The 18,279-nt window shown below is 35.3% G+C and overlaps 2 protein-coding genes across 4 annotated transcripts; one reads left to right on the forward strand and one right to left on the reverse strand.

Annotated features, from left to right (window-relative positions):
- The first annotated feature begins 1,386 nt into the window (after positions 1-1,386).
- On the forward strand, positions 1,387-2,748 carry LOC141686081 (galactomannan galactosyltransferase 1-like). Its single transcript, XM_074491140.1, has one exon. It carries the CDS (start codon positions 1,387-1,389, stop codon positions 2,746-2,748), a length of 1,362 nt encoding a protein of 453 aa, XP_074347241.1.
- Positions 2,749-2,893: 145 nt separating this feature from the next.
- On the reverse strand, positions 2,894-11,079 carry LOC141683922 (small ribosomal subunit protein bS1c-like). 3 transcript variants are annotated; one of them, XM_074488728.1, is made up of 7 exons: positions 10,736-11,079; positions 6,958-7,233; positions 6,572-6,652; positions 5,378-5,659; positions 5,193-5,303; positions 3,739-3,825; positions 2,894-3,264 (listed from the first exon to the last, which is right to left on the reverse strand). In XM_074488728.1, exons 1-7 carry the CDS (start codon positions 11,069-11,071, stop codon positions 3,196-3,198), a joined length of 1,242 nt encoding a protein of 413 aa, XP_074344829.1. In that variant the 5' UTR covers positions 11,072-11,079; the 3' UTR covers positions 2,894-3,195. The 3 variants fall into 3 exon arrangements, with proteins under 3 accessions (XP_074344829.1, XP_074344831.1, XP_074344830.1); XM_074488730.1 differs by having other exon boundaries at positions 2,894-3,639; positions 3,732-3,825; XM_074488729.1 differs by having other exon boundaries at positions 2,894-3,641; positions 10,736-11,078.
- Between the last annotated feature and the right edge of the window lie 7,200 nt (positions 11,080-18,279).

Below are 18,279 nucleotides of genomic sequence, written 5' to 3' on the forward strand. Positions count from 1 at the left end.
AGTAATATTAAAGAAATCTATCCTTCTCCTCTCCTGGAGTTTGTCCATTTTCAAGTAAATCGAGAGCCTTCCACTGATTTTTTCCGGTGGCAAACCCCAATCCTTTATTCTCTTTTGCTCTTGTTAATTTTCTTTCAATAAAAATCAATTTTTGTGTGTTTGTCTGTCTCTCCTCTTGCAGTGTGTTTTGTCTCTCCTTTTGGAGTGTTTTGCTATGTTTTTGTTTAGTCATTGTTGGATTTATTTGGTGTTGGATCTGTTGAGAACAAGATTATTAATATTTTTGGTGATATGTAAAGTCTGCATCGAATCTGGGACGGTGGTGATTATAGCAAGAACTCACCTTTCACAATTAAAGATTGTTCATCATTCACGGATTTATACTTTCGGCATGCCTTTAGCTGATATCCGACATTTAGATAGCTGGTGTGCCTTTAGCATGTCTATAGCCGGTGTCCGACATGTAGGTAGCCGTTTTTTCAATCTCAATCTCAGATTATGTGATTGATGTTTCTGAACATTGGGCTAACAATGATTTTTATGTGATATAATTAATTGCGATGTTGCTATTCTCAAAGATATTGGTACAATTTCGATCGCTTGGGATATCTTTGATTTTGTTTTTAACTTCAAAAAATTTTAAATTTTATGTGTTAAATGATTAGAAAACAAATTATCTGATTATTTTTAATATGTTATTTGTTTTTACGACCTGTTTATATCGACAATTGGAGATCTATTACATCTATGCTATATATGCGTTTTACCTCTTGGCTCTTGCCCATGGTCTTTGGTTATTAGGGTATGCGTTTGCCGGCGTGATGATTATCATTAATTACTGGCTTAACTAATTGCCATTTGTTGATATTGTATCACAGCACAGATCTCCTAGTAGTTCTTTGAACAAACATTTGTAGGTCAAGTCATTTTCTTTAATTGGTATCCTTCCAAATCAAAACAAATACGTAGATTTGTATTGATACGTCAATAAATATGGTCCTACTAGTATAGTATTACTTCGTGCTCAGGAGAAAATCAAGGGATATTACGTTCTACCTCTATCAATTTATAGTAAAAAGTACATATTTGGAAATCCTTTCCTTTAGTTAACCATCTCTTAATCACACTCTTGATAGAAATTTTTGGAATAATAAACTAATACTACAAATAAACTTTTGAACAACCGAATCATGATGATGATACAAATTATAAAAGAGAAGACTCAAGCGTGTGGGAGCGGCAATTGCTCAGTTAAGACTTGAGAGGTTGTCCACTTTCTATCAAGTTAACTTCTTTTGTGTACCTTAAACAGTTGCTTATACTTATATACTAATCATTGAGCAGGTAATATCATATATTGTATGCTCATAATATTAAGTTCTGTTGATGGACTCGTTGGAGCAGCAAAGGAAACACATCCGAAACAATACCAAAACAGGGTCATTCCTAAAAGAAAAGCTGCCTTGTGGTTTCATAGCAACAGTCTCTGTGTTCATTCTTGCAGCATTGGCTCTTTGGTGGTGCTCCTCTTCTGTCGTTAGTTTCTCTCTCGGATCGCTGTCCAAGACAAACACTAACTTAGCCTCAGACACGCGTTCAACGCTAGATTGTGGTGTGGATGGACAGGTTGATGCTAAACTGCGCCATGACTCACATAATGAAACATTTTACGATGATCCCAAACTCAACTATTCCATTGTAAGTCCTATACAGAACTGGGATGACAAGAGAATGACTTGGATACAAAATAATCCTTTGTATGCAACAGCGAATAGGGTACTCGTGGTGACCGGATCACAGCCATCCCCGTGTCACAACCCGATCGGTGATTTCTACCTGTTGAGACTTTTTAAGAACAAGGTTGATTACTGCAGAATTCATGGATATGACATCTTTTACAACAATGCGTTCCTACATCCTAAGATGGATTCTTATTGGGCAAAAACACCTATTATTCGGGCTGCGATGCTAGCTCATCCAGAAGTGGAGTGGATTTGGTGGGTAGACTCGGATGCAGTGATCACAGACATGGACTTCAAGCTTCCTTTAGACAAGTACAATGACTACAACCTGATTGTCGATGGGTGGCCTGGAATGATCTACGAGGAACGGAGTTGGTATGGGCTGAACGCCGGAGTTTTGCTATTCCGAAACTGTCAGTGGTCAATGGACTTCATGGATGTATGGGCTAGCATGGGCCCTGGATATCCATATTATGAAAAATGGGGACAAATTTTAAAATCAACTTTTAAAGATAAGCAGTTTCCAATAGCAGATGATCAATCAGCAATGGTTTATATGCTACTGGAACAAAAGGAGAGATGGGCTGACAAAGTTTACATTGAGAATGAGTATTGTTTTCAGTGTTATTGGGCTAGCGTAGTAAGTAGGTTCGAAAATGTGACAAGAAAGTACATAGATTTGGACAAGGGTGCAAGCATATTGAGGAGGAGACATGCAGAGGTGGTAACTGAGAGCTACGGTGAGCTGAGGGAGAAGTACCTGAAAGATGCCGGATACGGGAAAGAGACTGGAAGACGGCCTTTTATAACACACTTTACAGGGTGTTCACCTTGTAGTGGGAACCACAATCCAATTTATCCGGGGGATTCTTGCAAAGACGGAATGGAGAAGGCTTTGAACTTTGCTGATAACCAAGTGCTTCGCAGTTTTGGATATGTGCATTCTAGCTTATTGTCTTCCTCCGTGATGCCTTGGCAATCAGATGTAGCAAGACAGGGAGATTAGTGTCAGTGTACAATTATACAGTCAATAGTTGTGAATGTTATACGAGTAATTGTTAGTCACAGACAAACTGAAAGTTGCAACATTTTCCAACCTGGCAACCAGTAAAAGAAAGAAAGGAGACTGCAAAAAATGACACAACAGAGAATAATATAACAAGTTAATCATATCATATTTATTTCATCCGCAATTTTACAAGGCAGGGATACTAAATGTTAATTAAGAACGATAATTTAGCATTAAATAATCGATTTTCGACAACTCATAGCATCGGCTTTATCTTCACCAGCACAATCCGTTGGAATTCACAGAACATATATGTTCACTCTGAGTCTCTGACATTCCATCAAGTACTTGGTAATAGATTGTAAACTCTACTTGCCCTCCATTTACACAATCATACCCTTTCCCTTCTGCCAAGCCAATGCAGAAGATGTGACAAGTTGGATGTCATTGTAGGGAGGCATTAATTCCAATTTTCGTCAACAAAGTCTCTGCTTCTTCAGACATTTCCACGTCCTGAATTTTAACATCCAAAATTTTGAGGATATGTTTTGTGTATAGTGTATGGCTAGGAGTCTAGGACGCTGGGTACAGATGATGAGCAGGCACTTTTAAATTTGAATATTTTGAATTTTATGCACCCCCTAATATAACCGTGTTAGTTAAATATGGGTTGGATAAATAATTACTATGGTCGAGAGTAGCAAAGTATTGATCCGCAATAGGCTAAATAATTACAAGATCTTAGGTGCACACTTTCACATTGATGAACGTTACAGAAGTTCTGTTTGTACTAGTCATCAACTGCAGGTATATCACTCAAATCCAGACCCTTTGCAGGTGATTCTGACACCAGAGGATCTAAGAGTACGTCAGAGCTGAGTAATTTTACTCTGCAAAAGTTAAAAAATATATATATATTGAAAAAGATTGGTCTCGGAATAAACCTAAGACCAGAAGCAAATATCAACTAAATAAAGCACTTGATACCTCAGGCTGCAACCTCAGCACGTCAGCACGAGCCATGGCTTCTGCTTGAGCAATCCTTTCCCTGAATGCATGGGCCATCTCCTCTGCCTGTTGAAATCGAATAAAAAGTAGGTGTTTAATGTAATTTGTAAGTATGCAAAAACTAAAAGCTGTTCTGTGGACTATAAGACATATCTAGAGCTGCAAATGAACAGAGTCGTTCGTGAACAAAACTCGGGATCGGCTCATTTAAGTGAACTCGGCTCGGCTCGTTTTCTTAAACGAGCCGATCGCGAACAAAAAAAGAAGCTCGGATAATTAAACGAGCCGAGCCGAGTTTTTGGTATGTTCGGCTCGGACTCGGCTCGTTTAGCTCGGACTCGGCTCGAATTCGGTAACTAGGCTCGGCTCGGATAAAATTTTTATATATAACATATAATAAATATTTACTAATCACTTGTATAAAGGTTTTAAATTTTTTAATTAAAATTTTATACTAATTTGATTAAATTAATAAAAATTTAATACATATTTCAACAATAAATAATTTAATTAATTTCATACATATCACTAGAGTTTGATTACTTTAACAAACAATTTCTAATTAAACTTAAGCCTAAATTTTATCTCACACTTTTATTAGACGAGTCTATGATAAAATCGACCAAAATTACGATTTCGAATAAATTAAAATAGTGAGTTGTTAAAATAAATTATAACATTATAATATTTAAAAAAATATATTTTTTAATAATTATATTTTCAACCACTTAAAGGGGCTTACTTCCTTTATTTTATTTTATATGTCTTTTCTAATCTAAACCAATTTAATTGAAATATCAAAAATTACTAAATCTTTGACAATCGACATCAATAATTTAAAAGTAATGTACGATTTCTAAAATTATGAATGTTTCAATAATTTAAAATAAAAATGATTTTGTTCTTAAAACTCGACTTGTGAAATAAATTGATAAAATTATATGAATTAAGAAACAAGTGTAGAGTGAGTGTGCGTATATAATTTTAAGATGAAATTAGTATTTGATCTCCATATAACTTATAAAATTATAAATTATACCTTAAGCTTAGTCGATTAAAAAATATATGCGAACTATTAGTGGACAACTCGACTCGGCTCAAGTTCGGCTCAGCTCGGTTATTTTTGAGCAAACTCGTGTTCGACTCGGCTCGTTTATAAACGAGCCGACTGTGAATATTTTTTTCGGCTCGGTTTTTTAACTCGGCTCGGCTCGTTTTAAATAAAATTATGCTCGGCTCGGTTCTGTTCGTTTGTAGCTCTAGACATATCTATCAAGGCAAGAACAGGGAATTACGTAATACACACAACATATGCCAAGCACACACCAGCTAAGAAACATTAAGGTCAAATTATGTAACAAAATTACCAACTAGCATAGTAATGAGCTGAAAACTAATGCATATTAAAAGTTAAAACTATTCTAAAGGAATACCTTCTCAAAAACTAGCTTGGGGTTGCGAATCATGTCACCAGGAGAAGGTTCTAATTTTTTGGTGGAGAGACTGACTCGGCCTCTTTCACGATCATGGCTCAAAATCATGACCTATGTTAAAGGTTATTGTTATCTAACCAGAAAAGTAATATTTCGCCACTACTTAATATACATAGACACTGCACCTTGAGGATGTCACCAGGCTGAAGTACTATTGCAAGGTCAGAAACAAGATTATGACTTATTTGACTGACATGAAGAAGCCCACTTATTCCACCAATATCAATCATGGCTCCATAAGGTTTCAAGCTCTGGACTGATCCGGTGACAACTGATCCAATTTCAAGCTGAGTTTGACTGTCTGCTACAGCCTTGCAGTTACTGAGAACAAGTTTAGATTGCTCCTCATCTACCTCAACAAATTTGAGGGGTATTTCCTTTTCAATAAGTTCTTTGCCAACTAATTTCTGATGCATATATAAGTACCAATCAGTACTATATTTAAAACACAACTAAAATTAAAATTCAATTAAAGTCTACAAACTCATGAAGTTTGGTGGAGACTAGGGATTAAATACGAATAATATATCAATCCTATACTTCCGATCACTGTTAAATTATTCAGAAACTTGTTCTCTGTCCTCATGCTATAGCCCATCATCAGTATAAAACTCTAGACTAAGGAAAACAATGTATCAAATGTATTCCATGTTTTTACACTTAAAAATCATGGACACATCTCCAGTTCCATTCACACTTGTGGTGGAACTTTAATCCGCCTTCAGCAAAAAACTAATATAAAGAAAAAAGTAACAAAATTTAACAATATTAGAATTAGAAATTAGCAAAGTTGATTTCACTATCGAATTAATTACAAAACTGCATTAGTCGAAATTGTTTGAAGGTAGCCGTAACAATACTCAATTTATATATAAAAGTAAGCATTTATCATTTTTCAGTCGAGCAATACACATATTTCCCATCTTGCATCCATACATCTGTACATATGATGCAGAAGATCACACCAAAGCCAAATGTTTAAAAATCAAAGCCCGCAAGGGAGATGAGTAACTACACACATGTTTGATATTCGTAAAATCTGAAAATATGATCAGGATTCAGGGGCCAACGCATCTTTTTGTTCGGAACTGGGATAGAATGACATGACAAAATAAAGAGACAAGGAAAAAGTACAAGGCTCAGGTTTTAAGTGCATGCAAACAGGAAGAACTCGAGACAGTTTGCAATGAACCCTAGTGATTACTTGCAAGAGTATTATATAATAATTTACCAAATTGTGCATACATGATGCATGTGAAGACTTATATACAGATAAAGAAAATTTACTTAAAGTTACAAGGCATGTTAAGAAGAAACACCGTTGATATTTGTGAGAAGGGAACAAATCCACGAAGGCCCTCTACCACTGCCACAACACCCCCTTTGTTTGCATCAATGACCTGAATATATCAACCAAAATAAGAGATTACAGAAACTATAAGGCAAGAAGTTGACGAATACAAGAGGGCTATCAATATTTGATACTGTGTGCAATTATGCATGATGCAAAAGAGGTGATAAAACAATCTATAAGAAAATACTTGCTTCGAAATGATCACAACTTAGGAGTTAGGACATTTGATAGGTGGGAGGAAAAAATAAGATTATCACAACTTACAAGTTACATTTTACAACATTATCTTTCGGTTTATCTAATTAGTGGAAGAGGAATCGGATCATAAACTTAATATATTCAAACACATACCTTACCCTTCACAACAAGATCCTCAGCTTGAAGCTGTCTACACCGTTCCCATGCTATGTTATATTGATTGGACCGCAAGCTCAAAATTAAGCTATCATCAGCTTCATTTTTACCAATGATCATAAATTCCTCACAGAGACCCTGAACTATCCCTGCATCTTCTACATGCTTTATATTATAAATGCACGCTTCACGAACTGGTAAGTAGGCTGAAGATTTTGCAGTTATGTCTACTAGCGCTCCATTTACATCTGTATTGAATACTGTTCCAGTGACCTAAACACATAGGCAGGTTTGTGGAACTATTACAACCACAGATTAAGCCGGAATACATATCATAAATTATAGAATTCTTGATGCTTTCTCATAACCGCTAACGATACTGACTAAATTTTCTTCATAACAATAAAACAGTGAATGCACAAGTTTAACCTCTAATATATTTGTGGAACATATGGAGAGCAGAAAAAGTTAACTCTGTAAAAGAAGTTGCCTTTTCTATACGTCAGAAGCCAAAAAAGAAGTAATTGTAGCTGCGATAGTGTAGTGTGTGTGTTGTCAACATTATAGAACAAACAAGAGTGTCATTTCAGCAGAAAGTTACCAACTAATTCAGCTCTTTGGTACTATTACTTACTCAAACATATTTTAAGAGCTGAAGCAAAAAGGGGTGAACTTGATCAAACAACAAATAGTTATATCATAAGTTACCACGATCTAAATGATTTCTATTAAATTAACTATATTATTATTCAAAATATCGGAATAAGTCAAAATTCAAAATTATCACAAGCAACATCAGACCTTAATTAATGATATCGTAGATTACAAAACAATCTTACTGCTTTTGCTTAAACCTAAAATGTAATACACTATCAAAGAATGATGAGTACATTTTTATGAGCAGAAAGATTAATCTTGTTCTGCATTACACACACATGGCCAGTATTAAAAGCCAAAAAAGCTACTAAGATATTAACATGATAAACATATCAAGCGCTCCTCCAAATGCCTTACGATTTCAGAAGAGATAACAATTCAACACGGTACCAACTACCACGTCATTTTTCTTTAAGCCAACAACGGGTTCTTTTCGAGTGAATAGGCATATTAGAAATAGCAATCAGCATTATGGGATTAGATAGATATTTCAAAGGCATATGATCGATTAGAGTGGGATTTTGTTTATAATATGATGGTGAGATTTGGTTCTCAGGAGCTTTGGATAGCACGAATTATGGGATTTTTGTATTCAGTTTCATATAGTGTGTTACATGAGGATGGAGATTTTGGTAATATTAAGCCACAAAGAGGATTATGTCAAGGTGACCCTATTTCGCCATACATTTACATAATGTGTGCGGAGGGGTTAAGTGCTATGATTAGGAGAAATGAGCGAACGGGTTTGATTCATGGTTGTAAGGTTGCAAGAGGGGCTCCATCAATCTCCCATTTATTATTTGCTGATGATTGTTATTTTTTCTTTTGTGCAAATGCAGGAGAAGCAGATGTAATGAAAATAATTCTGGATCGGTATGAGCATAACTCGGGCCAGATGGTGAACTACAATAAATCAGTGGTGACTTTCTCGCCCAATACATCTGAGAATGTCAGAAATGATGTATGTCAAGAACTTGGAGTTCGAGAAGCAGCAGCACCAGGTTGGTACTTATGCATTCCAATGCAAGTTGGGAGGAATAAGGCAGAAGATTTTAATTTTCTGGTGGGGAAAGTTGACCAGAATTTGCAGAACTAGAACAATCAGTTAATTTCAAGAGGTGGTAACGTAATATTGCTCAAAACAGCTGCGCAATCCATACCGAATTTTTGGATGCAGTTGTTCTTGGTACCAAATATAATCTGTGACAAGATAGAGAAACGGATGAATGCTTTTCTGTGGGGAAAGGAAGGATCGAGTGGTGGAATTAAGTGGTTGTCATTGGATAGAGTATGTGCAATTAGGGAAGAGGAGGGATTGGATATTAAAAAACTGAAGGATTTTAATATAGCGATGTTGGCAAAGCAGTCATGGAGGTTGATGCTGGAGTGTAATCCTTTAGTTAGTCAAGTCATGAAAGCTCGTTACTACCCAAAGACTGACTTCTTAAATGCTACAATGGGGTCGAATCCGAGTTATCTTTGGCGTAGCCTTTTAGCAACTCAGGAAACGATGAAACAGGGAATGCATAGGAGAATTGGAAATGGATTCACAACTACGATCTGGAAGGTACCATGACTTCCTGACTTGGAAAATAATATATGAACAGTTGCAAGATATTAAAGTTCAGAGCTTATTAGCTGAAGATCAGAAATCGTGGGACGTTAAAATTATCTCAGATTTATTTACTGAACGAGATAAAAAGCTCATATTACAAATTCCAATCCCTTTATGTGATAAAGAAGATTCCTGGTATTGGGCACTGGAAGATAAGGGAATCTTTTCTGTCAAAAATTGTCAGGAAGATTAGGGGGGAATATGCCTGTGTGGATCGAAGTTTTTGGAAAAAAGTATGGGGTCTGCAACTGCCAGGGAAGATGCTCAACTTTATATGGAGAGCCTGTTCAAATGTCTTGCCAACTGCAGTGGCCTTACAAAGTAAAAGAGTAGACATCAACCCTCACTGCTCATGGTGTCATGTAGGGATGGAGGATGCAATTCACTTGCTATTTGAATGTCGTATGGCCCGGGAAGTTTGGAATTCAGTTGGTTTGCAAGATGCTGTTAGAGTCATAGAAAATGATACGGTCATGGCAGTATTTAAACGAGTCAGTAACATGGGTACATGAGAGCAGCTAGCCATGGTGGGATTGTTTTGCTGGAGCCTATGGTCGAGAAGGAATAGGTGGGTATGGGAAAAGTTAAATACATCGGCGTTTGGAATTAAAGCAATGGCTCTAAATTTAGTGGCGGACTGGAGGAAAGCTCGACAGAAGGATGAAACAAATCGGAGTATAAGTACTGGGTACTGCAGAACGTGGAAAAAGCCTCCAGAATATTGGATAAAGATTAATATTAATGCAGCTTATCGTGCAGCAGGGGACAACATTGGTGTTGGATGTGTAGTTCGTGATAGCAGAGGCAGGTTTCTTAGAGCCAGAAATAACGTATTGCATGGTACTACACAGGTGCGAGAGGCAGAGGCTTGGAGTTTGAAGGAAGCTATTGAATGGGTGAGGAGCTGGAGGAATACAAAGTGCATCTTTGAATCAGATGCCAAACTAATAGTGGATGCATTTCAGAGGGATCGAGGGCGATCAAACTTTGATACTACTGTGGAAGCTTGTAGTGATAACTGATAATCTTAAACACTTTGAGGAAGTATCTATTGTATTTGTTAGTCGATCTGCGAATATCGTAGCTCATGATTTGGCTCGAGCTGCATGTTCTATGTCAGGTCCTATGGAGTGGGTTACTACTGCTCCAGATTTTGTCTCATGTAACATTGATTTGGAAGCTATTTAATATATGCAAGTACGTTTATTTCAACAACAAAAAAATAGCAATCAGCACGATATACAGGCCAAGATTTTCTCTTACTGCCTTAATGTCAAACATAACCAGTTATTTGGCTACATCCCCTAGTTATAATCAACATAAAACAACTAAAAAAAGTTCAATTTTAGGTGCATCCCTTATAGTAACAATCAACATGAAACAGCTAAAAAGAGTTTGATTTAAGCACAAACCCACCTACAAATTCAACTAAATTGCTTTAATTACTCAACATAAATCTATAAAAATGTACCAAGAACTTGAGAAATGAATAAAAAATGTAACCTTGGAGCCAATCTCAGAACCAAAATCATAAAAGTCAATAGCAGCAAGAAAATCATCAAGAGTAAAAGAAACACCATCCATTGGGTCACTATGACATCTCTGATAAGCATCTAAAAACATTTCTTTAAGCTTTAACCTTTCTCTTGTCTGTGCATTACTTGTAATTGCAACTGCTGCTGCTGCTGTTACAACCATTCTTGAACTATGCTTACAAGTGTTGTTGTATGTAATAACTTTCCTGAAGAGATTTGAAGTTGAGAGAGATGGGCATTTTAGACCCCCTATTTGCTGTGCTAGTGAGGCCATAACTGTGTTGTTTGGTTTGTTTCTGATCATTTTAGTCATGAATTAATAATAAAATTCTGGTGGATAAAGAAGATGGAGTTTGAACAATAATTGGGTCCAGTCACTGGAGACCTTTTTGGACTGGGTTTTAAGATGGGCTTTCTGTTGGGTCATTACAAGCCCCGGACTGAAATCTATTAAGATTTTGTTATGATGAAATGTTTTGTTACTTTCAAATATAGATTTAAATCTCTTTAAAGTAATAGGGTTAAAATCAAGAAAAAATATTATTTTAACGAATTTATTATTTTATCGAGAGTAAAAGTACATTGTGTCCATTATGTTAGAACCGGATAAAAATATTATTTTAGCGAATTTATTAATTTATCGATTATTACTTTATCGAGGTTTAATTTTATGTTAGATTTTCTGATGTTCTGCTATACTTATCCAGAAATTACATCAATTTTTTTATTTTATTATGTAATTTTCATAATATAGTTTTTTCTTCGCATGCAGGCAGAAAGAAAAATTATATTGTTGATGTACCTCCAGTGGAGGAGTGTTTCTTATAAATTATAATATATAATTGTTTGTTGTTAAAAAAACTATGACTTACAAAATTAAAATTTTTGCAAGCTTAGGACCTGTTTACTTCAACTGTTTTCCAGAAATTTTTTCTAAAAAAATTGGAAAAACTAAAAACATGTTCAAATACAAAACTTTCAAAACAAAAAACTGGAAAAATAGAAAACACGGTTTTTCCCGTGTTTTCCAAATTATAACAACAAATATAAAAAGTGTGAAAAATAACATTTTGATATTTTCTAAACCTTGAAAAGTGAAAAACACGGCACCTAACCCACTTCCATCCCTACTAGACACAAACATTTTTATTTTTAAATTTTTTTTAACTTTATATGGTAAAATAATAATTTTGCAAGTTTACTTAGAAAGTTTTCTTCTTAGAGTACATCTTAGTGATGCATTTCTTAACTAGAATAGATCTTAACGAGACAATTTTTAATTTGAGGAATACGCTTTTTTCAAATTAGTTAGAATATGATATGATATTTATGACAAATAAAAATTTAATTATTGTTTGTGGGGCCTTATATTACTATAAGAAAATTATCAAATATATATTGATCTCTCAGCAGAATGCATGGAACCCAAACCCCCAACCAGCGGTTGCAACAGATAAAGTATGAAACTATCTGATTTAATTAGTTGAAACAGCCCCTCTATATAAGGGGATAAAAACTAGAAAGATGCAAACTAGTAATAGAGAAAAGATAAAAAGATAAAAAGAAATGTTAATATTGGCCTTGTGTGTTAATATTTGCATTATACACACAGGAAGAGCGTATAAATAAGACAACGTAGTTGCATGATAAAGAAAATAAGACAAACAAAAGGTGCCAAGTGAAAAAAAATTCATACACATTATAGAGTGTGGAAGAAAAAGATGGAAAAACAAGAGGAGATAGATGTTAAGGATTGAGCATATCATGGTCAATCTTTCCTTAATATTAGTTGTACTTATATTTAGCATAATCAGATTTCTAGACATCAGCTGTATAAATAGTTAGCATAATTATCTCCCTAATTATTAGTTTAGTTTATTACATCCTTGTAACTGATTCATATAGCCATATATAACTAGAGCAGTATGTATACTATAAATACTAGCATTGATCAATGAGAAAAAATAACTTCTCCAAATACATTTTTTCTTTATCTCTTATGGTATCAGAGCCTTGATTCATCTTTCTTTTCTTTTTTAAACACATTATTAATAGCCAACGATACTCTTTCATATCAGATCCTTAATGGCAACGATCCAACCAAGTCATTTACCTTCGTAAACATTCACAACACGATCAAACTCACCTCTACAAATTATCTCTCTTGGAAAATACAAATGGAGGCTATTCTGATAGGCCATGACCTATACAAATATATCGATGGGTCTCTTACTTGTCCTTCTCTGGTTGTCACAACCGATACTACTGAAAAAACCAATCCTGAATTTCTTTACTGGACTCGTCAAAATAAGCTACTTTTCGGTGCACGTGTTGGTACCTTGTCTTAAATGTTGGTCCCTCTCGCGTCTCAAGCGCACACAACCAAAGTGACGTGGGACATGCTTGCCAAAACATATGTTCTGCCAAGCAGGGGCCACATTAAGCAATTGAAGGATCAATTTAACTGCACCACCAAAGGTGATTGTTCTATTACTGAGTTTATGCTGGCCATTAAAACTTGTGCCGATCAACTTGCTGCTCTAGGCAAAAAGGTGGAACGTGAGGATTTTATTGACCGTGTCCTACTCGGTCTAGATTAGTCATATACCTCTGTGATTGAAGCTGTTAATGGAAGAGATACTCTTATTTCATTTGAGGAACTTCATGAAAAGTTCATAAATAGAGAACTCACCATTCAACAAAATCGTCAAGACTCCTCAATGCCAGAAATTGTCTTTGCTATTACAACTCCCAACCATGGTAAGAATTATGGTTGCTGAAATGCCCTTGGCATTCTCCCACTCCCTTCCAACAATTTTACAAAGCAAACTCGGCCCTACTTGGATAAGTGTCAGTGGTGTCGTCAACAAGGACATGTTGTATCTCAATGCCCAGTGTTTACTCAGTAGTTTTCTAATGCTATACCACCACCACCTACTCCATTCTAGAACAACCGTTATGCATAAAGTTACAGGAAACCAACACCTCCTCAAGCACACACTGCTAATGTTCAAATCCCTCCCTCATCATCCACTTGGCTTTTGGATAGTGGCACTTCATATTATATAACAACAGATCTGAACAACTTAGCACTACACACTCCGTATGATGGAACTGAGGAGTTGATTATTGGAGACGGTATAGGTTTAAAAATTTATCATATTGGTTCAATATCTTTTTTACACCCCTCATCTCATCTCTACCTTAATAATGTTCTTTATGTCCCTTCAATTTCTCGCAATATGATTTCAATCTCTCAATTTTGCAATGATAATAATGCATCCATTGAATTCTTACCTAATTCATTTCTTGTGAAGGATCTCAAAACGGGGGCTTCTCTCTTTCAGGGTCTGGTTAAGTCCGGTGTTTATGAAATTCATTTGAATTCACCTCAAGTTTTCGCAAGCAACAAGACTGATTCGCTCGATTGGCATCATAGATTAGGCCATCCTCCTCAAAAGGCTTTTACAATAATTATTTCATCCAATAATCTAAATATTTCCAGTATTTCTATTTTAGATTGTAATTCTTGTGCTTGCAATAAAATGCATCAATTACCCTTTTCATTTTCTTTTATTTCTTCTACTGCCCCTCTTCAATATATCTACACAGACTTATGGATGGGGATGGAAAAATAATCCAATTTGAAAGATACCCGATCCGAAACCCGAAATTTTAGATTTACTGAACCCGATTTTTTGGATTTGGATATAAATTTAATTTTTAAACCCAAAAATATTTGGATTTGGATTTGGATATTAGGTATACCGATCCGAAATCCGAAACTCTACCCGAACCCGAAATCCGAAAAAAAACCCGAATTATTATATATATATTAATTATATATATATAACATTAGAATTTTATATATTACACATTATAATATTATATAATATATATATATTATAATATACATTATACATATTGTTATATAATTTTTAGAACATATATTTTTATATTTATATTAAAAATTAACTAATTATAAAGTTTAATGAAATATAATTATTTAATCATTTAAACGGGTGATAAGTTTTATAAGGTTAACAAAATATTTTTAGTAATAAATTTAAAAACTAGGTATCAATTGAGTTGATTTTTTAAATATTAGTTATACATATAATAACACAATTAATGATGTGGTGGAGTGTTTGAAGATGACACGTTAAAACTCTTTCTCTACAAGTCACGTGTTCGATCCCAAACACTTACAATATCAATAATTATACAAATTTTCAGATTTCGGGTTCGGGTTAAAGGTTCGGGTATGAATATCCAATTCAAAAAAATTTCGGGTTTCGGGTATACCCGAATCCGATCCGAAATCCGATGGATCTGGATCGGGATCGGGTTCGGGTATTCATTTTCGGGTATTTTTCGGGTTGGGGTCGGGTTCGGGTATGGATAAAATTTTCGATTTTTGATATGGATTCTGCAATACCCGACCCGATCTGACCCGATTGCCATCCCTACTTATGGACTGCTCCTATATATTCCCATGATGGTTACAAATACTACATAATATTTGTTGATCATTATACTAAATACATTTGGTTGTACCCATTAAAACGAAAATCTGATACCAAAAATACATTTCTTCGATTAAAAGCATTAGTTGAAAAATATTTCCAACTTCCTCTTATTACTTTATACTCTGATAATGGTGGTGAATATGAAACCCTTAAAGAATATCTAGCAGTTGATGTAATTTCAAGACTTACAACCCTCCTCACACCCCTCAACACAATGGGTACTCTGAGAGAAGTCACTGACACATTGTCAAAATATTTCTTTCTCTTCTGACTCATTCCTCAATGCCACTTGAATATTGGCCGCGTGCATGTTCAACAGCGGTTTATTTAATCAATCGTCTTCCCACACCTACACTGAAAAATGAGTCTTCTTTCTTTAAATTATTTGAAAAGCAGCCAAACTATCAGAAGCTAAGGGGTTTTGGTTGCTTATGTTATCTTTGGATTAAACCTTACAGTAAACATAAACTTGACCCAAAATCAATTCCTTGTGTCTTTGTTGGATACTCATCAGCACAAAATGCTTATTATTGCCTTGATCCAAAATGAACAAGGTATATATCTCCAGACATGTTCATTTTGTGGAGAGTAAATTTCCATTTTTAGATCTCACAAAACCAACGCAATCTTTACCTACGTTACTAAAAGAATAGTGTCCACTCTCTCTTCCTATCTCACCATCAATTACAAAAAATTCTTCATAAACAATATTACCAAGTCATTATACTCCTTCCATGGACATGGTGAGTCAGCACTCTCCAACTTCTTCTACTGATTCACAAAGTCAGTCCATAAATTCTCCCAAAAACTCGAACACCTACCCTTCTACCTTAAATGAATATACATCTGCCTCACATTCACCTTTTATCTCACCTTCATCGACTCCTCCAGTATTGTATCAGCCAAGTCATAATATGACTATCAGACTCCAAAATGGAATAAGAAAACCTATCACTAAACTCAATTTAAATGTTCACGTTGCATCACTTGAAATTGAGCCTAAATCTATTACACAGGCTCTTAAACGCCCGATTTGGAGGAAGAATATGGATGATGAAATTGATTCCTTGGTACGAAATAAAATATGGGACTTGGTACAACCATCAACCTCACAAAATGTGATTGGGTGTAAATCAGTATTCATGGATAAAGAGGCGCGTTTAGTAGAAAAGGATTTTCATCAAAGGCTTGGTCTTGATTATAATGAGACATTTAGCCTTTTTGTCAAGTCAGCAACAGCACGTCTAATACTCTCTCTCACGGTTTCACAAGGCTGGTCACTTCGCCAACTCGATATCAATAATGCATTCCTACACAGAACATTAACATATGAAGTGTGCACTATGCAGCCACCAGGATATAAGGATTCTGAATATCCAAATTATGTATGCAAGTTTAACAAAGCTCTCTATAGTCTGAAACAAGCCCCGAGAGCTTGGTACAAAGAGTTACAAAAATATTTGTTGAATTCAGGAATTAAAAATATGGTGTCAGACTCATCTTTGTTTACACTTCACACAAATGGATCCATTATGTATTTGCTGGTCTAGGTAGACGATATAATTTTCACAAGCAATAATCTAGAATTTTTGGATTGATTCATTAAAAAATTCTCGACAAGGTTCTCTCTCAAAGATTTGGGTAATTTATCATATTTTCTGGGAGTTGAAGTACTACCACATCCTGTTGGTTTATTTCTCAGTCAAAAAGATATATTTCTAAAATTTTATGCAGGGCCAATGTGGACGAATCAAAACCAGTTGCAACTCATCTTGCAACTCATCCTCCACTGTCATTAAAAGGAAAGGCACTTCAAGACTCAACTCAATATCGTGCTTTAATTGGAAGCCTACAATACTTAAGTCTGACAAGACCATAAGTTGCCTTCTCTGTAAATAAATTAACCCAGTATATGCAAAGACCTACTAAAGATCATATGCAAGCCTTGTGACATCTACTTCAATATCTAAGTGGTACATTACACATGGGGATTACTCTGCATAAAAGTTCACCACTATCTCTTCATGCTTATTCAGACGCTGATTGGGCTTGGGATAGAGATGATTATACATCCACGACAGCCTACATTGTATATCTAGGCAAAATCCCAATCTCCTGGACATCTAAAAAGCAATGCACAAGGGCTCGCTCATCCACAGAAGCGGAGTATCAGGCTGTAGCAAATGCAACTTCAGAACTCCTATGGCTTCATAACATATTTGATGAGTTGGGTTTGCAAAGTACCTCTGCTTCGGTAATTTATTGTGACAATGCGGGTGCTACATACATTAGTGCAAATCCGGTCTTCTATTCAAAAATGAAGCATATTGGTCTGGACTATCATTTTGTACGGGAAAATGTTCAATCCGGCAAGCTTAGGGTCACTTATATATCCACGAATAATCAACTAGCAGTTGCTCTCACATAACCCCTTCCACGATCTACTTTTACTTCCCTGGTTCACAAAATCGGCATCTCATACTAGCTGACCTTTTTGAGGGGGTGTGTTAAGGATTGAGCATATCATGGTCAATCTTTCCTTAATACTAGTTGTGCAGATACTTAACATAATCAGATCCCTAGACATCAGTTGTGCACATAGTTAGCATAATTATCTCCCTGATTATTAGTTTAGTTTATTATATCCTTGTAACCGATTTATATAGCCATATTTTACTAGAGCAGTGTATACTATAAATATCAGCATTGATCAATGAGAAAAAGTAACTTATCTGAATAAATCTTTTCTTTATCTCTTTAATAGAGGGTGGGAAATGTGGAGGAGACTGTAAACACTTGTTGCTAGCAAAATTTAGAGCAACATAAGTAGCTCATCCTGCTCACAATGCATTCGCCAATAGATTTCTTCCTAAATTGGAGAAAGTAATCGTTGTCGATTACAAACCCATTGTTGTTTTTCTCTGATCAGCTAAATGTTGGACATCAGCTATTGTCTTTCCAGTTTTCTTCTCTAGCATATAAT

This window comes from Apium graveolens, chromosome 9, assembly GCF_009905375.1.
Source record: "Apium graveolens cultivar Ventura chromosome 9, ASM990537v1, whole genome shotgun sequence".
Lineage (NCBI taxonomy): Eukaryota > Viridiplantae > Streptophyta > Magnoliopsida > Apiales > Apiaceae > Apium > Apium graveolens.